Source organism: Myxocyprinus asiaticus, chromosome 17 (assembly GCF_019703515.2).
Source record: "Myxocyprinus asiaticus isolate MX2 ecotype Aquarium Trade chromosome 17, UBuf_Myxa_2, whole genome shotgun sequence".
Taxonomy (NCBI): domain Eukaryota; kingdom Metazoa; phylum Chordata; class Actinopteri; order Cypriniformes; family Catostomidae; genus Myxocyprinus; species Myxocyprinus asiaticus.
In genome coordinates this window covers 41,692,439-41,718,518 of record NC_059360.1, presented here as the reverse complement: position 1 = coordinate 41,718,518, position 26,080 = coordinate 41,692,439, and the positions used below count along the sequence as shown (strand labels likewise).

Here is a 26,080-nt window from a genome sequence, read left to right as displayed (position 1 = left end):
ACCAAGTGATTGTGCTGCTCTGGATGAGGAAAAAAGCATTAAGGAGGAATAAACATAATAGTAAAGTTGTATATTGAAATGTTTATTAAGTCATTATGTGCAAAACAAGCTGTTTTATTTCACCTACATTTATATAGAAAAGTAGATGTATTTTTTCACCTTAAAAAAACAACAAAAAAACATTTGTACACAAATAAATTATACTTTTCAAAATGAAATGAATTTCCATTTGTGTGAGAAAGTAGAAACTTTTTTACTCAAAATTTGTGCCATAGGTGGAGCGCACACCTCATACACAGCAAAAATATTGTTCACATAAAAAAAAAATAACTTCTCTCAGATTGAATGTTGTCTGCTCTAAATGCAGTGCATAAATGCAAGAGAGTTTTCCCATCTGACCATTGACATGACTTTCAAAGACTCCATGCAGTTGTTGTAGTGTTTATAATTAGCAAAAATGTACAAAGAATTGTTGTAGTGACAAAAAGGATTTTCCATTAACTACTTATGTACAAAAAGGTTTAATGTATGGCTTTATAAAATGATTATTAAAATAGTTTTGCATTTAAAGCAGAACTATTGTCAGCTATGCATAAACATGTACCTTCATGTTCAAATTCAACTTCATATGTTATAAAATAATCTAGCAAACCTTGTACTTATGTTTAAGGTAAAATAATCTAATATGAATTTCAATCTAACAGTATTTTAGGAGGGAATGGGGGCAGGCACTTTATTAGCATCAGGTGTTGTATGGGATTCCTGTTCGAGTTCAAAGGACATATTCACAAAGGAAGCAGTTGCCTCTGGTTGCTCAATCTTTGGCTGCTGGCCCTGCTGATTATGCTGCTCGTCAAAACGACGCTCCGCCTCCTCAGAGAGCTGGTTCTCTTCTTCTTCCTCGTCCTCCTGTGGATTACACATATACAGGAGAATCTGGGTCTCAAAGAGCTTAAAATGTTGGTCACAACACTGTTATCACTTCCTAAGGTCTGTGCTGTGGAAAACCCTGCGATCACGTGCTAATGGGTGAAGCCCGCAAAAACATGTCCAGGTCACATTTCACCCCAAAATTATTATTTTTTATTTTACTATTACGGTTGTTTGCATTGTGACATTAATTTGAAGACAATTAGGCACATTTCAGTACCATAATGACTCAGAATATTTTACTTTTGAGTTTCTTTGTAATTCTCAGTAGTAACTCATTAGATTCAAAGTACTGTAATACAGTAATTGTAACTATTATTAAAATAAAAACTATTTTTTTTCCATTTATTAAACCAGGAATGTTAGATCCAGTCTCCCACTAGACCTCTCTTTCTGTCAGAATATATCCAAATATCAGATTTTCAGCAGTTTATTAAACGATATTAGTTGCGACTGTCTCAATGCTCAGTCTGACTTCGTCTGAACAACACAATTTCAACAAGTGTTATTATTCAAAGCAAAGACAAAGGAAAATTACTGCTTCACAACACTGTCCTTGAAATGGAGATAAAGAGTTATCTCTAACTTTTGAAGACAATACAACACACAACATTAGATTAAACAAAAAAAATGCAGAGCAAGAAACAATATAAAAGTAATAAGTAAAAAAATAAATATATAAAGAAATGAGTCAATATTAAAGTAATATGAAAGAATTAAAGAAACAAAGTACAAAACAGATATATTTTGCACTCTTGAAGCCTCAGGCTGTCATTAAAAACTCAAATAATATAATCAGATCCATCACGATTTGGTGCTTAATTGTCATGATTCATATTCTTTTAGCTATATATAGACACAGTGCATTCAGAAACTATTCCACCCCCTTAATTTTTTCACATTTTGTTATGTTGCAGCCTTATGCTAAAATGCTTTCAATATTTATTTTTTTCACATCAATCTACACTCCATACCCCATAATGGCAAAGCAAACAACAGATTTTTGATAACTATGCACAGAAAAAAACTGAAATATCACATTGACATAAGTATTCAGACCCTTAACTCGGTACTTAGTTCAAGCACCTTTGGCTGCGATTACAGCCTCAAGTGTTTTTGGGTATGATGCGACAAGCTTTGCACACCTGGATTTGGGGATTCTCCTCTGGAGATCCTCTCAAGCTCTGTCAGGTTGGATGGGGACCGTTGGTCAACAGCCATTTTCAGGTCTCGCCAGAGATGTTCGATTTGGTTCAAGTCCGGGCTCTGCTTGGGCCACTCAAGGACATTCACAGAGTTGTCCCTTAACCACTCTTGCACTGTCTTGGCTGTGTGCTTAGGGTAACTGTCCTGTTGGAAGGTGAACCTTCAACCCAGTCTGAGGTCCTGAGTGCTCTGGAACAGGTTTTCATTAAGGATATCTCTGTATTTTGCTGCTTTCAGCTTTCCTTCAACTCTGACCAGTCCCCTAGTCCCTGCCGCTGAAACACTCCCACAGCATGATGCTACCACCATCATGCTTCATTGCTGGGATGGTATTGCGCAGGTGATGAGCGGTGCCTTGTTTCCTCCACACATGATGCTTGGAAATGAGGCAAACACTTCAATCTTCGTTTTATCAGACCAGAGAATCTTGTTTCTCACTGTCTGAGAGTGCTTTAGGTGCTTTTTTGTGTCTTGCACTGAGGAGAGGCTTCCGTCTGGCCACTCAGCCATAAAGCCCAGATCAGTGGAGTGTTGCAGCGATGGTTGTCCTTCTGCAAATTTCTCCCATCTCCACACATGATCTCTGGAGCTCAAACAGAGTGACCATCGGGTTCTTGGTCACTTCTCTTATCAAGGTCCTTCTCCCCCGATTGCTCAGTTTGGCCGGGCAGCCAGCTCTAGGAAGAGTCCTGGTTATTCCAAACTTCTTCCATTTAAGAATTATGAAGGCCACTGTGCTCTTGGGAACCTTCAATGCAGCTGAAATTGTTTTGTAGCCTCCCCCAGATCTGTGTCTCTGAGCTCTGCAGGCAGTTCCTTTGACCTCATGGCTTGGTTTTTGCTCTGATATGGATTTTCAGCTGTGAGACCTTATATACACAGGTGTGTGCCTTTCCAAATCATATCCAATCAATTGAATTTGCCACAGGTGGACTCCAATCAAAGTATAGAAACATCTCAAAGATGATCCAGAGAAATGGGATGCACCTGAGCTAAATTTCAAGTGTCATAGCAAAGGGTCTGAATACTTATGTCATTGTGATATTTCAGTTTTTTTCTTCTTTTTAATACATTTGCAAATGTATCAAAAATCTGGTTTTTGCTTTGTCATTATGGGGTATTGAGTGTAGATTGATGTGAAAAATAAATAATTTAAAACATGTTAGCATAAGGCTGCAACATAACGTGAAAAAAATGAAGGGGTCTGAATACTTTCTGAATGCACTGTGTGTATATATGTATATATATATATATTTTTTTTTTTTTAAATCACAAAACAGGTTTGATGAGATTCACCTCAATATATACTAAAAGTGTAGATGGTACTGAACAACATCACATTTGAGTCGGTTAGTAAATGTATGCAGAAAAATAATACACTAGTGTACATACCTCCTTCTTCATCCTGTAGTACTCATCAATTGCATACTGATATTTTGGAGTTGTGATTCCAAGCAGTGAGGCCATTCTCTCCCCAAGATAGTCACAAACTGAAATATTATAAACAAACAAAGTTTCAGAGATTTATACACAGTACTGTCTACGAGAATTTATATTTTGAAATAATAATTTCTATGCGATTGCATTGTAATAAATATCATAGACTGGAAAGAGTTTCCTTACCTGAGATGGTAGAGGTAGCCACTCTCCACATTTGGAACCAGACGTATGGACCCCAGGTCAACTTTGCCTAAAATCAGAGATGCATACTTACTATAAGCTGAATATGTTCAGATAAAATAAAATAAAAAACACAAAGCGAACAACTTAAAGAACACTGGTGGCCAAAATTTGGAATAATGTACAGATTTTGTTCTTATGGAAAGAAATTGGTACTTTTATTCACCAAAGTGGCATTCAACTGATCACAATGTACAGTCAGGACATAAATAACATGAATAATTAATATTACAATTTGAAAAAAATGTTCAGAACTTCTTAAACTTCAAAGAGTTCTCATCTAAAAATCCTCCACGTGCAGAAATGACAGCTTTGCAGATCCTTGGCATTCTAGCTGTCAGTTTGTCCAAATACTCAGGTGACATTTCACCCCACACTTCCTGTAGCACTTGCCATAGATGTGACTGTCTTGTCGGGCACTTCTCACACACCTTACAGTCTAGCTGATCCCAAAAAAATCTCAATGGGGTTAAAATCCATAACACTCTTTTCCTATTATCTGTTGTCCAATGTCTGTGTTTCTTTGCCCACTCTAACCTTTTCTTTTTGTTTTTCTGTTTCAAAAGTGGCTTTTTCTTTGCAATTCTTCCCATAAGGCCTGCACCCCTGAGTCTTCTCTTTACTGTTATACATGAAACTGGTGTTGAGCAGGTAGAATTCAATGAAGCTGTCAGCTGAGGACATGTGAGGTGTCTATTTCTCAAACTAGAGACTCTGATGTACTTATCCTCTTGTTTAGTTGTACATCTGGCCTTCTACATCTCTTTCTGTCCTTGTTAGAGCCAGTTGTCTTTTGTCTTTGAAGACTGTAGTGTACACTTTTGTATGAAATCTTCAGTTTTTTTTGGCAATTTCAAGCATTGTATAGCCTTCATTTCTCTAAACAATGACTGACTGACGAGCTTCTAGAGAAAGCTTTTTTTGCCATTTTTGACCTAATATTGACCTTAAGACATGCCAGACAGTTGCATACTGTGGCACCTCAAAAACAAACACAATGTTAAGCTTCATTTAATGAACCAAATAGCTTTCAACTGTGCTTGACAATTTAGCATGATTACTCAAGGATATGGTGTTGGAGTGATGGCTGCTGGAAATGGGGCCCGTCTAGATTTGATCAAAAATGACTTTTTTTCAGATAGTGATGGTGCTGTTTTTTACATCAGTAATGTCCTGACTATACTTTGTGATCAGTTGAATGCCACTTTGGTGAATTAAAGTACCAATTTCCTTCCAAAACAGCAAAATCTGTACATTATTCCAAACTTTTGGCCGCCAGTGTATATGTAAATAAACTGATTTGATGCTACCCACCGGATCAGGTGTACTTAGAGTGCTCTTTTTCTCTGGTTCTTCCTCCTCCTCATCATCTGTACTGAACTCCTCCATGGTTTCACCACTTGCAAAGTAGATTGTTCTGCGAGGAATCTTTGGCTGCTTTCTCCCCAGATCTCCAAGTTCCACACTTTCAAACTCTTTCACCACTGTAGAGCTCTAAACCAACAGACACATCACATTTTACCAAGATCAATACACACTGTTGCTACTTTATAATCTTACTTCCTAGTGACATTTGTATCACGAATGACCATTTTATTAGGAAATGTACATCTAATGTTAATAGACAAATAGCTAGCTAGATAGATAGATCGATATGACTCACATATCATACAGACATAATATAAACGGCATATTTTAATGAGTGTAAAGGGCACATTAGTCACTAAACACATATTATACACATTATACATTACAATATCAACAAACGAACTAGTTTCTTTGGTAGACAATGATGAAACGAACAAGGAAGTAGAATCATGTATCTCTCCTGTAGTCTACAGTAAAAACAACGTGTGTTTTGCCATAGCAACCCACTTACTACCTTTAAAAAAATTACTTTACCTTCTCTGTGTCCATAGTTTGCCCTAGAGACACGTTGACGTTTGTGAGATACAGTGACAGTTCAGCCATGTCTTCTTCTGTTTCCTTCTTCAAGCTCGCTCAAGCATTTCCTCCTAGCGGCGCCAAACAGGAAGTGACGTCACATATAAACAAATTTGACGTAACATATTTCATTGGAAAACTTATTCAAACACTCAAACAACGTTTATACACTGTAAAATATGCCACACACGTTCCCAGAAATACAAATGAACGTCTATAAAATAATTTCACCCTGTAGTATCATGTACTAGTGTCAAGTATTTGGACGACCTTATGCTCCATTTAGTTTGTGATGTTGTATCAGTTAGGAGACTACACGGAGTAATTGTACTTTTAACCCAGCTAAAAGGGGTCTTAAAATGTTGACCCTAAAGCAAATGGTAGTTGGTTAGAGCCCATAGAATATACAGTTTCTCTTATACATTAATTTAAATTTAAATCACGAGTTTTCAAACTTTTTGAGTTTGAAAACCCCATATGATGATATCCTTTTGATTGGCCCTCTTCCTAAAATATAAAGGCTATATAAAGAGAAACACGTTAGCTGTCTATCAATATAAAATACTGTTGTGGTCAATCTTACGATTAGTCTTTAGAAAGCAGGAGGAACATGTCAAGCAGCACTGATAATGTCAAATTTGGTCAATGTTATCTCTTTTGACTTAAAATAAATAAATAATAAAATAAAATAAAATAAATGTAACGCTTCTCTGAGATTTTCCGGAGACTCCCTAGCACCCCCTTGAGGTCCTCGGACCCCATTTTGAAACCCCTTGATTTAAACATTTAAAAATTAAAAATTGAAGAAAAAAGTTGTCCACTTTATGTATTATATAACTATAAAATTGCATTAATCTTTCGGCATAATCACAGCTGACATCACTGCCTTTTTTCGCCCTATAATTACACACATTTACCAATTCATTACCTAAAATAATAGATAATAATAGATTATCCTTTAAGACACTGGTTAATAGTCAGGATTTGTGTACACGTGTGAGACTAATTTTGCTCAATGTGATTAATCCTTGACAAATATTATAATTTCCCACAGTTTGGGAAACTGCAAAAAAGCTTGCTACTGTCTGCACTCCCTTTAAAACATGGCTGTAAATGACTGCCTTATTTAGGCCTTCTCGTGTTTAATATCATGTTTATTTCTGTCTATTATTTTATTTAGTAATTGTAGACATTTTATGTGTTTAATCATTTCTCTGATTAAATTGAAGTACTATAATTACTGTAAAAAGTTCTTGCGCCCTCTTTCGTGCATTCGGTATATGGCAAAAATAAGGCATTTTCGGACGAAACCATTACCACCGCCTTGTGACTGAATGTGAAATACACGAAATATAGAGTTAAATTAACATTACCAAACAGAATTCCATTCTAATACTACTTAGACTTCCATATTATTTCTTCCTATTTTATTTCAGCTCCCAACGTACACATTATATCATCATTATATTATGCCCCCCTCCCCCATTCTGAAATGACAGTGGACGGATCCAGTAGTATTGAAAGCAAAGCTCATCCTCGAGCAGTTATTTGTTTTCAACAACCACCGCATTATCGGAGAGGAGAGGGGCCAGATACAGACGGGAAAGGAGAGGCACGGTTACGTTGCATAACGGTTGCGTTTTTAACCTGCATTGAATCTTTCTAGCCTCTTGCCATGGCTCTGTGCAGCAGCGTCGGAGCCTTGGCGTTACCCAGCGAGCTTATTGTTCACATATTCTCCTTTCTGTCGGACCGCGATAAGCTGCGGGCCTCGTCCGTGTGCACGCGATGGAGGGAGTGTCTCTTCTACCCCGCGCTGTGGACGGAACTCAAGCTGTGCGTCGGTGGCGGCACAAACGGTGGCGGCTCTGGCTCGGAACAAGCCCCGCGGTTAGAGTTCCTCATGCGCAAGTTCGGTTCGTTCGTGCGGGAACTGCAACTGGAGTTCGCCCCGGTCGAGGGCTGTTTAAACCCGCTGCAAAATGGAGTGGAGCCCGTCGAGAGCGACCCGCAGTTTGCGGAGCGCTGGAAAGATGCTATGGGTACTTATTTGGATCAGGTGTCGTGTGTATTGGGCAGTCTGCGAAATAACAGGTGAATGGAGCTCAGAATGGGTGATTGCTTGATTTGTTGTTATTGCACGAGTTAAATTTCTGCCTGGTTTGCTTTGCTTACATTTGCCAAGCGCGAGCGCTTATAAACAAACCCTGCGCATTACGTAAATCTCTCATGTCTTCCTTGTTTATGAAGCGTCGCATGGCTGCCTGCTTTGTGTGTAACCAAACCATGATCACCTGCAAGCCGTTCTGCATTGTTGTCAATCTATTGAACAGAAGCTCTAGAACATGTCAAAGGGTCATTGACAAGTAAGGTTGTCCGAGATGATAAAAATGAGAAAATCTAGTTTAAAACACGTGTCAAATTCGTAGTATAATCTATGCGACAGTGTTTGTTTAAAAAAAAATATAATATATATATATATATATATATATATATATATATATATATATATATATATATATATATATATATATATATATACACACACACACACACATACACACACAATTTTAAATGTGTAACATTATCTACAAAAAATATTTAAATTACTTTAAAAATATTAAGTGGTGTAACCATCAAGTAAAAGGTATTAAAATATTTTCCTTGCACACTGAATGCACGTGGCTTTGCACAACTAATTATTAATTTCAAAAAAGTTTTCTAAGATATTTTTCAAGGTTCACATTAAAATATGTTTTACAAATTTCATGAATTTGAGAGTCACGAATATAAAGACGTTTCCTTAGGGTTGCTACATTTGAACTGAGCAAAATGTTCCCTTTTCCATAAGAATGTCAAAATATCTTAAATTATTATTATTATTATTTTCACACAGTCACGAGGGTCTAAAGGGGTCCTTTTTTTTTATTGGCTTTTCTGTCACACGACAACAGAATGGCTACATGCATGTTGGTTACGCCACCTGACTTAGATTTGGTGGACAAATATTATAAAATATTTATAATATTTTAAAACAAAATTGTTTTACTACTATTTTAATGAAATAATTCTTATAATAAGATATAAATAACAATAAAATATTGTTTCAGTCTACTTATACCAACATTTTATTTTTTCAGCTTTTTTTTTTATATAATTTCAGCTTTTAATGCTCTTACTTTTTTTTTTTTTTTTTTTTTTTTTACCATTTCTGAACCTTAGACATTTTTTTTTTAATTTATTTTTTATTTAAACCACAGAAAAAAATATTGAGAGAACTTTGAACTCCAACTTTGACTTTGTATTCAAGATATTGTTTTGTTAATTGCATTTTTAATGTTTAACAACTAACTGGAACCATTCAAAAAAGGGTCACATCATTGACCCATAAACAAGATTTGTTCTTGATGCGTTTCATGCTTTACATAAATGTTTTTGTCATAGGTCAGGCTTCTGTTTATAAGTATTAGACTAGAGGGGTTAACAGCATTTAGCACTTGCTGATTATATCTGGCCTTTACACAATAGGCTTTAATGTGAAAATATAAAGAACAGGAAAAGGAGCTGAATGTAGGTGTTTCCTGAAAATGCTCCGTACCAGTGTTTTTTGTGCTGTTCTTGATGAGTATTGTCATGCACGAGCCTGGTGGTTGCACTGTTCAGTTTCATTTGTGTTAGAAATTTCTTTCAGTGTGCTCATTTAATGGGAGTGTTTATACATATGTTAATAAGTGGTACAAATCATATAATGGGAGTTCTGAAATCCGTCAGAATAGTTGCTATATATATTGTACATTTTTAAACAGAGGCTCATAATTCTGCTGTTTCCTTTTATAGAAACCTCCAGAAGTTGAGTCTGTTTGGTGATACGTGCATTCTCCAGGATGATGGCATTTTAGACGGCTCTTACCTAAACCAGGTTGACCAAGGGGGCAAGAAAATAAAAGAGTGAGTTTCATAGCTACTTTCAACAAATTACAAATACCTTATTTAACTTCTTCCAAGTTCTGGAAACCTTTTTCAGGAGTCTAGCGTTGAAAGTATTCAGACCTTTTTGTTAGTTCTAGATAAAGGGAACTCAGTCAGTCTATATCTGTATTTGGAATGGAATACTAACATACTGCACACTATACTTTATATTATATACTGCCTACAATTTATTTATTTATTTTTTTGTGGAATGGTATGCAACAACAATTTCAGACTTTATGACTGTAGTATGTTACATTGTCACATGATGCCACTATGTTGCATGTTTAATTCAGCAAGCTGTAATTTATGATCTTGAAAATCAATATGGATTGTAAAACGCCCTAAATTTTGGTGGTTTAAAGGTGCACTCAGTCATTTTTTTAATATATGACGTCTTGAACTTACACCGACACCTAGCGGTGTGGATGCAGCATCTTTCAAATGCAATGTAATTGTAGAAATTCACTATTCAGAGTCAGCCATGATTAATTTAATCCATGAGTGAAAGTGTCCAATAACATTGCGTTTGAGAATAAGCAAGTGGTATTCGACTGGTCATGTAATTCTAACATGGCAGCTTTTATAAGGTTACTGATATGTCTGGAGTCTTTATCTCATGTGAGTGCTCATGATTTTATACATATCAAAATTCTAATTAATTTCTTTAGAAGTAAAAGTTTTTTAAATGAGTAAAACATTACTGAGTGCACCTTTTAAATATTGCAAAGATGACACGTTTCATAACATTCCTAACTTTTGAACCTCTCCATCATCGGTCTTCCAGGATCCAGCAGCTCTTTGAAGAGATCCTTTCCAACAGCAGGCAGATGAAGTGGCTGTCTTCTGCATTCATGATTGGCGTGGTGACCCCCTGCTCTCTAGCCTCTCTCTCCAACCCCAGCACCAGCTCCCTCGAGCACCTTAGTCTGCTAGATAACCAGCTGTCCACCCTGATCTCCACCGTTGAGGTGGAAAGGCTCGTCAACCTGAGGTCTTTGTCTCTTGACTTCTGCGACTTCACCTCCGACATGTGCCGTCTCCTTGCCAGCAGTGACCGTGCGCCCCTGCATCGCCTCTCCCTCTTACTAAACGGCACTGCTTTGAATGTCAAGCCTCTGGATGTTACAGCAGCTGAGGACGATTGGAAAGCTTTGGTCCGTCGCAGCACAAACCTACGCGTGTACATCATTGGCATGGACGTGTGCAGCCAGGACCTTCTACGCATTCTCAAGCCCAGCTTACCCCTGGAACGGATCCACCTGGACAGCTACAGCACGCTGGTGACAGACGGTGTTGTGGAGCTTATCTCGCAGCAGTACCACAAAACCCTCACCCACTTCATCTTGATGAGAGATGACACTGGATTCCCGGACCTCAGTGTCAACCGCAACGAGGATCCACTGGTTCTGCTCGCCTGGCGCTGTGTGCACCTTGCTGTCTTGATCATTCATGGTAATTGGATATATTTATTCTCTTTTATTTTACAAATTTTAGCCATTTTATATTGAATGTTCTCAGTTGGAAGCAATGGTCCACTAAAAAATTTTAAATGTCATAATTTAAACTTGCAGTATGTCGTTCCAAAACAGAATTGCTTTATTTCTTCCGTAGAACGCAAAATGAGATGTTTTGAAGAATTTGTATCCATTTCTTTACAGTTCATAGTGACCACATCTGTCAAGCTACAAAAAAAAAAAAAAACAATTCAGCATAAAAATAGTCCATGCTAGGGCTGTGTATTGTTACAGATTTCCCGGTTCAATTCTGATTCACAAGCTTTCAATAAGATATTGATTCATTGGTATATTTCAGTTACAGTATCCATTTTGCTTAATATAAAAGAAATTCTCTCTCCGCTAATACTGTTAATTATACAGGGCACCTTCTTACCTTCTAAGTAACCCTTTTAGGTACAATTCTTAAATACTATTATTTTCATCAGTTTTTCATCATATTGGTCACATTTTAGCTTTTGAAAAAATTTCAAATTCAGTGTAATCCATCAATAAATGTCTTGAAATTGCATATATTATATAGCATATATATTGTTACTTGTTTATTGTTTACATGCATAATTTGTACTATTTACAAGTATTTACATTGATATGTAGAACACGTGCTAAACCTTTACTCTGTTTAAGACTACTGAATCGGGGGCCCGAGTAGCTCAGCGAGTAAAGACGCTGACTACCACCCTTGGAGTCGCAAGTTTGAAAACAGGGCGTGCTGAGACTCCAGCCAGGTCTCCTAAGCAACCAAATTGGCCCTGTTGCTAGAGAGGGTAGAGTCACATGGGATAACCTCCTCGTGGTCGCTATAATGTGGTTCTTGCTCTCGGTGTGGTGAGTTGTGCATGGATGCCACGGAGAATAGCGCGAAGCCTCTACGCGCTATGTTTCTGCGGTAATGCACTCAATAAGCCACGTGATGATGCGCGGGTTGACTGTCTCAGACATGGAGGCAACTGAGATTCGTCCTCTGCCACCCGGATTGAGGCGAGTCACTACGCCACCACGAGGACTTGGAGCGCATTGGGAACTGGGCATTCCAAATTGGGGAGAAAACCAAAAAAAAAAAGACTACTAGCATCAGCCAGTGAGCTTATAACAAGAAAGAATGTTTCTTTAGCGAATCCTTGCTATGTGTTATTACATTTTTATTTTTTTTTATTTGTAATAAGCAACTGACTGTAAAGAACAGAAATGGTATTAAGAGACATAATTCAGTGACAAATGGATTGCGTGGATCTCATCTTTGGATGCACAGAATGAGTTAAACTAAACTTTTTCTCTCAACACGCAGTAAAATGATCTCGCTGCTGAACTTCTCTACTATACTATTCAATCACTGGGCAGTGAAATTCGGAAAGTTTACCAGCCAGCGTCTAATTGCAGACATTTTTTGTCACATAGAGCAAAATTTGGTCGCATATGTGAGGGATTTACTTGCATTGTAGAGAGTCGCTCACAAAGTAAAAGATTGATTTGGGATTTAAAGGAATATTCCGGTTTCAATACAAGTTGAACTCAATCGACATAATTTGTGGCATAATATGGATTACCACAAAAATCAATTTAGACTTGTTCCTCCTTTTCTTGAAAAAAACAAAAACTAAAATGTGGGTTCCAGTGAGGCACTTACAATGGAAGTGAATGGGGCCAATCCGTAAACGTTAAAATACTCACTATTTCAAAAGTATAGCCACAAGCCGTGAACAGTATGCGTGTTAACTTGATTTTAGTGTGATAAAATCACATAGTAACCTTTTCTGTGTAAAGTTATAGCCAATTTTACTACTATGTTGCCATGACGATGTAATGTCAACAAACCCTAAACCCCTTAAATGACTGTAAAAATTACGATTTAAACAACCTTACAGCTCAAATAATACATGCGATTTAACAGAAGAATTAATGTAAGTGCTTTTATATAATAAGCTTCACGTTTCTGCCTTTTTATACCCTCCAAAAATTGGCACCATTCACTTCCATTGTAAGTGCCTCACTGTTACTTCGATTTCTTTTTTTAAAGGGGCAAGTAAAATTTTTTTGTTGTTGTTGTGGTAATCAGTATTACGACACAAATGCTGTCGATTGAGCTTAACTTGTATTAAACCCAGAATATTCCTTTTAAGTTTTTTCACTTGCTCTGCAGGCTACACTGTGTGGTCCCACAACCTGGTGGCCATCTCTCGCTTGCGTGGGTCCAGCCTCAAAGTCCTGGAGGTGTCCGAAGAGAGCATCGACTTTGACCCAGATCAGTCGGTGTTCATCGAGGGTGACCCCGTCCACAATCTAGTGAAGGAGGTGTCCCTGGGCCTGGGACGCGTCTGGCATCCCTCCCTGGACAACAGCATGGTCCTGAACGAGCCCACTCAGCACTTCCACCGTGAGATGCAGAGCTTCAGCGCGGGCATGTAGGATGCTCCAGGGCCCCGTTACCAAACGCCCTACTCTCTAACCCTGTGCTTTGTGATCTTACTCTTAAATGGGCCCTTCTCATTTTACATATTATTTTTGTTTAAGTGCTTTTTTTTCTTGTAGTGTAAATTACTCCTTTATATGTGCTGTGTTTAATCAGTATTAGCTCTATATTTATATCTATATATCCTGCTTATTACTAGGAAAGTATAGTTGGGTATTGGTTTAGTAGTTAATGAGTGAATGGTAGAGAAGGGGCTTTTATACAGCTAGCTTAGTTGTCGAATCTCTTGCTTTGTCTGTTTGTTGGTTTCCCCCTAGAAAGAGTGGAGTTACCTCAAACTATCTGCTGATCCTTCTCGGCTTTCACAACGACGAAATCCCACATTCTCGTTCACCTTTTTCCAAGGGAGACTAGTCTTCCAGCCGAGGGATCGCTGATCCACTGTGGTTATGACCCTTTCTCTTTGTTTATCAGTGTGTAATTGTTTTTTGGAAGTAAGGTTTGGTGGAAACGAAACAGTTCAGGACATAGATCCCCCTGGTTTTTCTCAACCTGGAAGTAGATGCACCTCTGCTGGTGAAACCAATCATAGAGGTTTTTATTCTGGTGTTTAACGCCTGCATGCTGACCGCCCTTCAGCACAATATCTGGGCCCAGCCATAGGTGTTTGTTTTGTTTGTGTGTGTGTGTGTGTGTGTGTGTGTGTGTTTTGTTTTAAGAAGTCCTTCCCGTCTGTCTCAGGTAGGCAAAAATTATATGACAAGGAAGATGAAGAGATGGTTATGATATTTTGGTGAGAGTGAAAACAATCAGATGTTCCGTCAAGTTTTAATTGTTCTTCTTGAGTCACAGTTGCCTTGAAACTCCCAACCTTTTTCATAATCAATGCTCTTTAGGCTTGGATTAAGTCTGTTCAGTGTTAATATGGATCATTCAGTGCATAATTCCCAACAGAAGTGGGTAATCCTCATTGGATCACAGTTGAGAGCGAGAAACTCTGAATGGACTGAATCCAGGTCACAGTATTTCATCTGTAAAACATTAGAATGGAGGGAGGCAGAAAATTGCTTGTTCCATATCTCAGGATTCCTGCACTTGCAGTACTTTTCCAGCCGAAAGCTTTTGTTAAAGCTGTTTGTTCAGAGGGTTGGCGCGCTCGATGGGCAAGATGTTGTAGATTTCTGGAGACGAGAGCTCTTCCAAAAGAATGCGCTTTAGAAGTTGCTTGTTTTTATTTATCGCTGTCTGATTTCCCTAGATTACTCTAAGAATTGCGATTCTCGGTGTGTTGTTTGCTTTTACATATATTGTCTATATATTCATGCTTTTTAAAAAACACAGTTGAGGGAAGTTGCGGTTGCTTGCATAGTCTTATTAAGTGAATGTCAAATTAAAGTATTTTTTTGAAAGTGGCAGTATTTTTGCTTTGCAGAATCCCCCTCTTTCGAAAGCATATCTTTATATTCGTGTGCTTGAAAAATGAAGCATTGTTGAAGACCAGAGTACTTTTAAAACCATTAAGATTCCTCGTGAACTTAACTCTGTCAGACCTAAGAACTTCCTGTTTTGTTGGTGGTATAGACTACCTGTTATCCAAGCCAAACCAGGTTCGAAATGGAAGCAGCCATCGCCCAATCTTCCTGGAAGATCTGTGCTTATGACAAACGTACAGCCAAAGCGAACTATTGCAGCGTGAAATCGATATGCAAGTGCATTGGGGGACAACCTTGCAATTATCTTATGATCTTGTCGTTATCGGTGGTCCAAAAATGGTTTTGAGCAGTTAACCAATGAGACAACAGCAATTCTTGGCACATGAAGGCCTGGACGTTGGGTTTCTATGTAGATAAATGTAATTCTACACTTTTAATAAGTGAAGCAGAGGTCCAGCTTGACTAAACATTGACAGGTTAACCTATTTTGGTACCTATGTCAACATTAGTGAAAATGAGTGAGTTTTTTGCATTATTTGTGGATTAAAATAATTCGAATGAACCACAGACTTAAATTTTTTTAAAAAAATGCTGTTTTCAGGTGCGTTGGCATAGGTACCTGACATGCTGTAATGGACTATGTTGGAATGCTCGTATATGTGTGCCAGTAGTGGGATTCTGTATTTGAATTTTATTTGAAAGTCCTATATCTGCTTGGTACAGCACCAGAAATGAACGAAATAATTGCGTTCCTAATTTGAAGCTTGTTTGTTGTATATTGATTTTGCTGAACAATGGATAACGACTGGAGTCGGTGGAGACCGACAGTATTGGTCAGTCTTTACAACGTTACACACTGCTAAAGCATTCATACCGTGCCTAAACCCTGAATAGCTTTCATTTCAAACCTGTGTCATTTGTACGTCCACGGTTGACCGAGTCGATGTCTAGCGCAGCATATGACAAGGGATACAAAGACATAGCATATTTAAACCGTCAGTGTTTTTCTGTTTTCATTTGTCTATGTGTATGTGTGTAGTGTAAACGTTCAAAAAGTGCATACATCAGAGAAGGGGGTGTGTTATATACAAAGCGTACCACTTCCTCAATAGTGAACAGAAATCAGCCTTTCTCAGGGTTTAATGTTAGATGCGTGGAGGATAAAGGAATTCCAATAGCTCAGGCCTCTCACCGCGAAAGTTTCCATAAATAAAAATCTGTTCAGCAAAGTCACTGGATTTCACTTCTGTCAGCGTGACTGCGCCAGCTGCCAAAGATCACGGTGATACAACTCTCTTTTTCGAAGTGCCCGCATGCTGGCAGAGGGCAGGGCCAATGGCTAATCAGCCGAAATGTACTACTACTATTGTATTACGACAGCTACTATTAGATAAACGTACTAACGGAGGGGAGGTTGAACTTGGGCGGCAGTCCACAGCTGTGCTGTGGCTTTTGGTCAACATGTTAGATTTCTCTTACAATGCACCTGTTTCACTGTGAAGAGTGAATGTAATTTAATCTATTGAAAAATCAAGGTTGGTTCTATCAGACCTATAAGCTGCTATGAGACATGTTAGGAACATTCCACTGGGGAGTTAAAAACAAACTAAAATGGCCAAATGTCTGCATGAATTTATTATTATTATTTTTATTTTTTTCGGTCGGGTGAGGTCGGGATCTTGGAATCAGCGTACGACTGGTCTTACGATGAAATTCTTGAGCCATTTGTGAGCGCGTGTACCTCATGGAGGTTTTTTATTCTCAAACGATTAGACCAGTTGTTGGTTACAACTCGATCCCGAAGTTTTTCTTTGTTTTTACGTTCAGAAACATTACATGCATTTCACAATCTCTGATAGTGAAGAGAATGCTCAACAGATGGCTGCTATGAACCCCATCGGAGAGAGTCAATGTTACAGTTGCCTGTACAACATTTTCCGATAGCTACCTTGCTGATGAATGACCTCATGCAAGCCTTCAGAGGGGGTAAAATGGTGGCGTTTAGGATTGATTGGGTGACTTTTATGGTAAAACAGCAGTCTGAGTTGCCACATTTCCACTGTAGGTCAGATATCAAGCTCAACACAGGCCTCTCTTTCACTCTCTGGCTGGCTTGTGTTTCAGCAAAGTCAAAAACTATGCAAATGGAATGCATAAGATCCAGTGGCTCTTAACCTGTTTTCTTCCTTTTTTTTTTTTTTCTGTCACTCAAATGGAGATAACCTAACTTGCAATGATACTTGGCCTTATTATTGTTATTATTATTGTTTTAAGATCTAGATTCTTCGGAAGCCAACTCAGTTTCAGGGGCGACCGTGGGTTACAGACATGGTCTCTGTGAGACTGGCCAGCAGGCCCCAGTTATAAGTGGTACGAATGTTGTGCATTTGTTTAAAATCAGGACAGTTTGCTATGAAGAAGTGGCCATCATGGGGCACGAGCAGTGCAAAGACCATGCTGCTACCTTATAAACTTAACGGGGAGTAGATAACATAACTCGCATATGCGTATATACATCAACGTATATACTTTTATGCAACATGTCCAGATTCTATTTATGAACATGATAAAAGTTTATAAGCGTTGTTGTTTTGCAGAAATGGTTTTGCCATCTTAAATGTTTAATATTTGGACAGGTGTGTACTGTCTACTTTTTTTGTCTCCGGTGAGCACATAGCATTGGATTTTATATGTACATCTGCAAACAAGAAGTACTCTGGCACAGGTGTGAACATGCCAGGTGGGAAGATTTTAATGAGAAAAGTGATCTAGAGGTTCCATGATTTAGAAGGAAAACCTTTTGAAAAAAACGTAACTGACAGATATTGGGTAAACCAGTCGAATGTTGATTTGAAGTAATGTTGAACGAATACATTTTCTTTTAATCGGTAAATAAAAGCATAAAAAAAAAAAATATTGCCTCTTGTGTTTTCATACAATTGCATTAGTTTTACAGTTTTTATTCATAGTGGAAGAATGTATATTATTTGATATGCTTTTTTAAACAAAGTCAAAGTAAATAGGCTCAACTTTAACTTTATCATGCAAAATACTTCTTATATGTTCCTGGTCTTGTGCATTATTCTTCATTGCTTGTTATTCCAAAGGGGGGGGTGAATTATATTCTAGATTAATTCAAAGGGCTCTATTTTCGGAAGTGTGCAAAGCAAAGTGCTACGCGCTATGACTGTGCGCAGCGTCTTATCCAATTTTTGTGATATCGCTGATTCTAAGCGCAATTTTCATGCAAGTGGCCGTGGGTGGGAGTATTTGCGCTATCTGTGTGTGCATGCATCACCTGGGGGGTTATTGTGTGTAAATGAAGTGCAGCAAAGTGCAATTTGCTGTTTTCTTGAGAAATGGGTCAATGCACTAAGATATTTCAGAAGCACGTCTGTTTACAGTGCAAAGTCTAAACTCTGTTCCTGCATTTCAGTTTGAAGAATCCACCAGCAGATGGTAATAAAGTTCATGTCCAAATTCCAAAAATATAGTGGAACCTCAAATTATGTAGATGTTTTATGAAAAACAAATATTTATGAGATTTGTGTTTTAACTATCTTTAGGTCATGATTTGTTTTCCATTATTATTTTTATATTTACAATTGTATTTATGATCCAATTTGTATTGGTATTTTTTCCACCTGTTGTCGTAGAGTGGTTAAGTTTGCAAAGGGGCTGGTGGAAGAAGTTAGACGGAGTAAAAATTTGGATTTGGTATGATTTTTTTTTTTTAACCACTTTATTTTGTAACTTGAATTTATAAATAATTTTGGTTGAATTTTTTCGTGGTTCAATAAATTAAATTTTTCACAATCAAAATTGACTGGTAGAAGTGAAGTGCATTCCGATAGAATCACTGTTACAGTTTTTCCCAATTGTTTACACTAAAATTGGAACTTAAAACGCAATCACCGAAACCTGAAACTCGTGTACCAAATCCCTAAACCAAGTCTGCAATATTGCAAGCACAATTCCTGCTACATTAGGCACCGCATTCAAAATTAAAATCTCTTTAGTCCCTCATGCAAATCACAATGCCAAGCTCTATACACCAGTTGGCAACACCCACTCCTCACAGGTGTAAACACTAGTTGCTGAATTGTTCACTTAAAAATCCGAGCTTTAGCACTATAAAAGGCCACAGATGAGCTCTCCTGTTTTGGAGGAATTGGAAGTCAATGGTAAAGGAGCTAGAGGAGCAGGAGAGAGAGTAAGAGGATGACGAGGAAGGACAATTGTCTCAGATGAGATCAGGGCCACATTGGTTGACCATGTGCTCAACCATGAATTGCGTATGAGGGAGGCTGGGCAGAGAGTTCAGCCCAACCTTAGCCACTACACAAGATAGGTTGCATCTATCATCTGTACATTCAGAAATGAGAACCGGTAAGTTACCTATCATCTACACTATGCTCTTTATGTTTGTATACTGTAGTATACTACAATCCGACATATCAGTAGGCCTACGTTACTCAGTGATTGTTGGCCAATGTTACAGTAATGTCATTTCATATTGAAAGAAAATAGATTTTAGCTTACTGTAACCAATTATATCATATTTATGGATCTTCTGTAGAACTGAGAGATGGCTAGGACATGGAAGACGCCGGCTGTTCACACCAGAACAGGAGACCGCTATTGTGAACATGGTGGTGGCAAACAATACCATTAGACTACAAGAACTCCAGAACCACATAATTGCAGACACAATACTCACAACACAATATTCAATAACATTCACCAGGTGGGCTTGTCTACATTGGACCGTGTATTACAGCACAACCGAATCTGGATGAAACAGGTCTACAGGGTGCCATCTGTGCAAAACTCAGAGAGGGTTAAAGAACAGCGCTATGAATATGTGCAAGTAATTACTACACTGTGAATTTACTATCATATCAGCACTGTATAGATGCATTACAGTACTGTAAACCAGTGTATTGTGCCTCACCATACTGGCTGCTCTAGGTGTATTTCACATATTGTCTTGTCAGTTTCAGAGAGTCTTGGAGCTGGATGCTGAGCAATTCAGCACGTTTATATTTACATTGATGAGGCTGGCTTCAACCTAGCCAATAGAAGGGGATGGGGTTGGAACATTATTGGCCACCGTGCCATTATGAATGTCCCTGGACAGCGTGGAGAAAATATCACCATGTGCGCAGCCGTTATCCAGCAAGGCGTTCTCCATCACCATGCCACCTTGGTCCCTACAACACTGCTCTTCTCATCACATTCCTGGAAACACTACATGGCATCCTCATTCCAGCCAAACAGAGGGGTGGACCAGAGCAGCCCAGGTATGTTGTCATCTAGGACAGCGTGAGTTTCCACCTGGCTGCTCTGGTCCACAACTGGTTCATCGACCACCCACCATATTCTCCATTCCTAAACTCAATTGAAGAATTTTTTTCGGCATGGCGATGGAAGGTGCATGACTGCCATCCCCTCACATGCATGCCTCTTCTCCAGGCAATGGAGGATGCATGTGGCGAAGTTGACGTGAGAGCTATTGGCAGCTGGATCCGTCACTCCAGAAGATTAATTCCCTGCTGTTTAGCCAGGGAGAACATCACTTGTGATGTAGATGAGGTGCTGTGGCCAGCCCAATTTTGGAAGAATGAGCCACTTTCATTTTTATTTTTGCACAGAAAACCCTTTATCTTACTGAATGTTTTTCCTAGTTTTCTTCTGTTGGGTATGGAAAGTGTTACATACAAAACACAAGTGTTCAAAAATACTGCATTTTGGAAATAAATTACTGTTTTTGTTACTGTATGGCATTTGTGTGTGTTTGTATATTTGAGTAGGTATACATTTCTGTAACTATCTTTTACAACCAGCTACAGTGTAAAAAGGACAATGCAAAAGGCATAAACCTACTGATGGGATATTCATAGTAGGGTTTTGTGTTGAGCACATCAGTGTATTGTTAGTTGGTGGATGGATGTCATTTTGATGCAAAAAAAAAAAAAAAAAAAAAAAAAAAACATTTTGGAAAGAGTTAAAACAGTTTTTAATGCAGTGTTTGCTTTTGCTAGAGATTCCTAGGGTTTTGTGTTTAGAGATTTGGGAAAATGGGCCAAAGCTTAAGCAAAAGTGTGTAAGCAATTGGGGAAAACTGTAATACTAGCCATGATTTGTGTGGCAGTAGATGAAAATGGTTAATAATACATACATTCTCTATAATTTAATGGAGCGGAAATCCAAATCCTGACGAGAGTCACATTTTCCAATGCATATAAAAGGAGCATGTCACTATCATAGAAATATGCCTGACATTCAACCAATACAGTATTTTGTCAATGACATCTTTATTGTACACAACTTTTGCTTCTTTAGACCACTTAAGGCATAAGTTGTTATTTGAGAAAACTATAAATACCAACAACTACATGGACGGTTCTCTGAACTTATTTGTTTGAATTTGACAAGTTATTAGTTACCAAAGTCTCATGTTTAAAACAACTTCCTATTCACAATATATACTTTTTACATATATATATGTGTGTGTGTATATATGTATATATACACGCATACATATATATATATACACAGTTCAACAAATATGTGGACCTTTGAACTACCTTCAATTTAAAAAAAAAAAAAAGCATAACATTACAAACCTGAGCACCTATAATCCTGTTCTAAGGCAATCCTGTTTACTTTGTACAATTTACCAACAGATTCACATAATACACTCTAGGTTGCACACTCTTACACTGTACCTGAAATACACTGATCAGTTTCACAAATTTCCTTTTCATAATATAACCAGTGGCATATGCTGTGTCCATTAAAATACATTTGAAACATAAGAGATAGCCACATGGCTACTGCGGTTTTTTTATCAAAGGAAACATCCCCTGAGCAAAACAACAGTAAGTCGCAAACAGTATGCTGGAGAGGAAAATCAGATGACATCATGTGGACAGGGCGACTGGTCTGGGGGCTGCTCACTTCCTGGTGGGGAGGGCCTGGGAGGTGGTGCAGGAGGGAAACTGTTAGATGGAGGTCTCGGTGGAAGATAGCCCATTTGTTGAGGGAGTGGCAGAGGAACTCTGGGAAACATTCCTGGGGGAAGTGGCCCTCGCACTAGAGGAAACGGTATTAAAGGTTATCAGCATGTCGTTCCAAACCCCTATTTATTTGTTACTTATACAGCACAGAGATTTAATAAATACCTTGGCCCCTCTTTTTAACACAAAAGCAGATTATAGGGACTCATTTTGAAGCTTCAAAAGAACACAAATGTATCATAAAAGTAGTCCATGCGATTTGTTCACAGTGAAGTTCAGAAGCTTGTTTACATCGGCATGCAAATTCTCGTGTGAACACGTGCCACTGTGAACACTTCTCTTGTGATGAATGATGAACAGGCAAAAGAAAAATTACATCAATTAAGAGGTAGTTTCTCATCAAAACCTATCGTATGCCTTCAGACGACTTGGAATATGCTGCATGATTCACATGGGCTACTTTTAGGCCTTTTTAGGCTTTAAAGTGAGTTACTATCAACTGCTTGTATTAAACAGACAGACTGTGATTTTTATTAAAACATCTCCTTTTGTGTTCCACATAAGAAATAAAGTAATATGGGTTTGGAATGACATAAAGGTGAGTACATTATGACAGAATTCTCATTTGTTGGTGAACTTGTCCTTCAAGAGGAAAGACCGTTCCACAGTATGAGTGTAAATATTTGCTCACAATAATTCTTGACTAAATCATTAATGCATCATGAAACAATTTGGTTTGATTTGTGACCAATATTATTTTATGACAAATGTAATAGGGACAATTTACAATATGGAATATTGACAAAAACAATATACTAGGCAAATGTTTGTGAAATGCATTTTGGATAAGAAATGTTAACGTGTAACAGAATTAAAATACCGTAAATATAATCAGTTATGTTTCATAAATCAGACTGATGCATTTTTATACCTAAAAATGTTTAGCACTAACTTTGCCTCCTTCAAACATGAACCAGGCAGATTATGAAATGAATAAACAGAATAATACATTTCCTGCAAAAAATGTACTTGAGAACATACTTTATGTTGGCAATAAATTTAAAACAGCACTTCAACCAGACAGCAAATAAATACTGATTATGCCTGTTTTTCTGAAAATTAGAATCTTTCCATACGGACTAAAAAGCAAGATCAATCTAGTCTAAACTTAAACAATAAAAACAAATGGCATCACTGTTAAGTTATGATTTAAGTCATTCCAGAATTGATTCATTGTTTGCCAAACAAAAATATTTTAAACAGTAATAATACAAACATTATTATACAGTACATGTCAGTGTAAAAGTTCAGAGTTAACTTACTGCCTATGGAGGGCCCACCGGGCCCACGGGGTGGAAAGAACTCCGGAGGTCCATAAGGGCCCCTATGTGGGAAATGAGGGTCCCTAGGGTCCATCAGTGGGGGCATTCCCATTAGAAGGGGGTCCTGAGGAGGCCCCATTCTTGAATCTTGATCAGGGGGCATTCTCATGCCACCAGGCATAGAGTGAGTACCCTATGAGGAGACACATTTTAGTTACTGGCACGCATGAAAACTACATTTGGGTCATTCTACAAAACAGTGTCGCTCATATACATGTTGGTAGAAAAACACAATAATGACTATCACTTTATATATAATAAATCTCATTATTATCTTTATCTTCGGTTTTGCTATGTTTGTCAGACCTTAATGATAGCCCTGTTACCATGATTTAATATAGTACAGGGTTCCCACCCTTTAAGACATGAATTACCTTTTAAATACTTTTTAATTACCTTTTCAGGCATTTGTGATTAAAGTATATACAGATGTTTTTATATATATATATATATATATATATATATATATATATATATATATATATATATATATATATATATATAATTTTGACAAAACAATTAGCTAATTAATAATTTAGACCAATTTGTGAACCATTTCAACTAATTCGTTGAAAAGAACTGACTCAAATTTATGATTCACTCACTAAACAAACATCACTATGGCTTTTTAGAGCAGAGCACAAGAAAAACATACATTCACAATAGAAATTTCATGACTTTTCCAGGCCTGAAAAACACAATTTTAAAATTCCCTGTTATTTCCAGACCCTGTTACATTTTTTAAGGAATAAATATATCCCAACAAGTATTGTCAAAATTATTTGTCTGATAGTACATTTTAATCTTAAAATAGAGATTTTAAACTTTTTTTTTTAACCTTCCTATTCTATTCAGTCATTTTTTACCAAAATCAATTTTTCAGATGTAATAAAAATTATTTAGTTTATCTGAGCAGTACACAACTTAATGACTTTTCCTCCACTTGCCATCTAAACACATAAAAACAACTTGGGCTTGATTCAAGAAGTCTAAGTGGTCATAAAAAAAAACCCCATCACCTTTGCTGTTCGCAGTCAAATTTGGCCAACCATAGGAAATTAATGGGAAAGACTAAAAAACAGAGCTTTTTTTTTCATTTGTCGAATACAATATATAAATCAGCCACAATGCTGAAAAAAAACACACATGCACGTACGCACACAGAAAACAAAGAACAAAGTCAGAGTGTTCAGTTTTATGCACAAATTGAACTTTCACAGTCCATTGCTGTTCATTTCTGTTTATTTTCTTGACATTATTATTAGTTCACTTTAAGATATTACATTTTAATGTTTGCAATAAATGATTGATGACTAAATGATTATTTTATGTCTTTTTGTAACACCATGGTCAGGTTTGACTGCAAGCATAATGTGACATTATTGCAAAAACTGACACATCAAAACAGTTAAAGGGATAGTAAGTGGAGATTTGGAGTAAAGAAAAGGACTTAAATTTGTATTTGTTTCTCACCCACATCTATCATATAGCTTCAGAATACATGGATGTAACCACTGGTACCTGTATCTGTTTCCTTTATGTGATTTTTGGAGCTACAAAGGTCTGATCACCATTCACTTACATTATATGCCTACAGGACCTACAGAGCTGAGATATTCTTCTAAAAATCTTTGTGTTCTTCAGAAGAAAGTCAAACACATCTGGGATGGCATGAGGGTGAGTAAATGATGAGAGAATTTTCCATTTTGGGTGAACTATCCCTTTAAATTTTTTTGCTAAACTTTGAAAAATAATAGTTTGATAATGTCTAAATATATATCTAAATGCATAACTTGTGGTAAAATGTAGAATTACAACACAGCAGTTGGCAGCATAGAACACTGCAGCCATCTACTTGCTATTATTGTCATAACATGACTTTCAAGTCACGTTATTTTTCTTTTTTCACCAGATGGCAGCAATCTGCCCCCAATACGACACATTCTCATATTTTCTTCATGTTTCAACTAATAGAAGTGAAGGTTTTTACTGTTTTGAAGTTAAATAAATGTGCTCATTTGCATATGGAAATGAACAGTGAAATCGAGAAATGTGTATGTACATAAGATCTAAAAAAACATAAAATCCCAAAAGAAGTGTATAATTGTATTGTTTCTACTTCAGGGAAGAAAAAAAAATTACACCTGTACTGTGTCCAGCCAAAAATGACCACGAACAGCAGAGTAAGCAGCCATACCTGATCAAAATAGGAGGGTTAAATCACCTTATCAAACTGGAAATGGCTCCCGTTTAATAGAATGACCCACATAATGACTACATTTCCATGGACACCAGAAAGCGGGTTATTGCGAGAAAGCAGCGTTCTTGTTTTCATGCACTCTATAAGCAGCGTACTCTGTACTCCCATATAGATGCGGCTCGGTCAGTAAGCAGCTTTCTCCAGAGCAACGTAATTACCCTGCGACGCTTGTGTAAATAACAAACGTGGTATCCGAGGAAGATTTCACTATTTTATTCTCTGTTGCTTCGCTTTATTTCCAGATATTCCAGAGTTGTTACAGTGTTTGTTTCCTTACCTTTATGTCGCAACCTGCAGCACAATTGCGCTTCAATAGTGGGGGTTCCC

At 37.5% G+C, this 26,080-nt stretch overlaps 3 protein-coding genes across 5 annotated transcripts in view; 1 reads left to right on the top strand and 2 right to left on the bottom strand.

Annotated features, from left to right (window-relative positions):
- Window positions 1–58: 58 nt before the first annotated feature.
- fam177a1 (family with sequence similarity 177 member A1) lies at window positions 59–5,860 on the bottom strand. The gene is made up of 5 exons (XM_051723098.1): window positions 5,719–5,860; window positions 5,131–5,310; window positions 3,760–3,826; window positions 3,529–3,626; window positions 59–909 (listed from the first exon to the last, which is right to left on the bottom strand). The coding sequence occupies exons 1-5, from the start codon at window positions 5,785–5,787 to the stop codon at window positions 709–711; spliced, it is 615 nt and encodes a 204-aa protein (XP_051579058.1). The 5' UTR covers window positions 5,788–5,860; the 3' UTR covers window positions 59–708.
- Window positions 5,861–7,321: 1,461 nt separating this feature from the next.
- On the top strand, window positions 7,322–16,912 carry LOC127455303 (F-box only protein 33). Its single transcript, XM_051723084.1, has 4 exons — window positions 7,322–7,854; window positions 9,598–9,708; window positions 10,517–11,184; window positions 13,387–16,912. The coding sequence occupies exons 1-4, from the start codon at window positions 7,436–7,438 to the stop codon at window positions 13,650–13,652; spliced, it is 1,464 nt and encodes a 487-aa protein (XP_051579044.1). The 5' UTR covers window positions 7,322–7,435; the 3' UTR covers window positions 13,653–16,912.
- The window catches only part of ctage5 (CTAGE family, member 5), a 35,345-nt gene continuing 23,600 nt past the window's right edge, over window positions 14,336–26,080 (bottom strand). For all 3 annotated transcript variants that reach the window (XM_051723063.1, XM_051723062.1, XM_051723064.1), the window contains 2 exons: window positions 23,434–23,626; window positions 14,336–22,187 (listed from right to left, as the gene is read on the bottom strand). In XM_051723063.1, coding sequence (XP_051579023.1) covers window positions 22,006–22,187; window positions 23,434–23,626 — 375 coding nt within the window. In that variant the 3' untranslated portion in view covers window positions 14,336–22,005. The remainder of the gene's footprint in view (window positions 22,188–23,433; window positions 23,627–26,080) is intronic.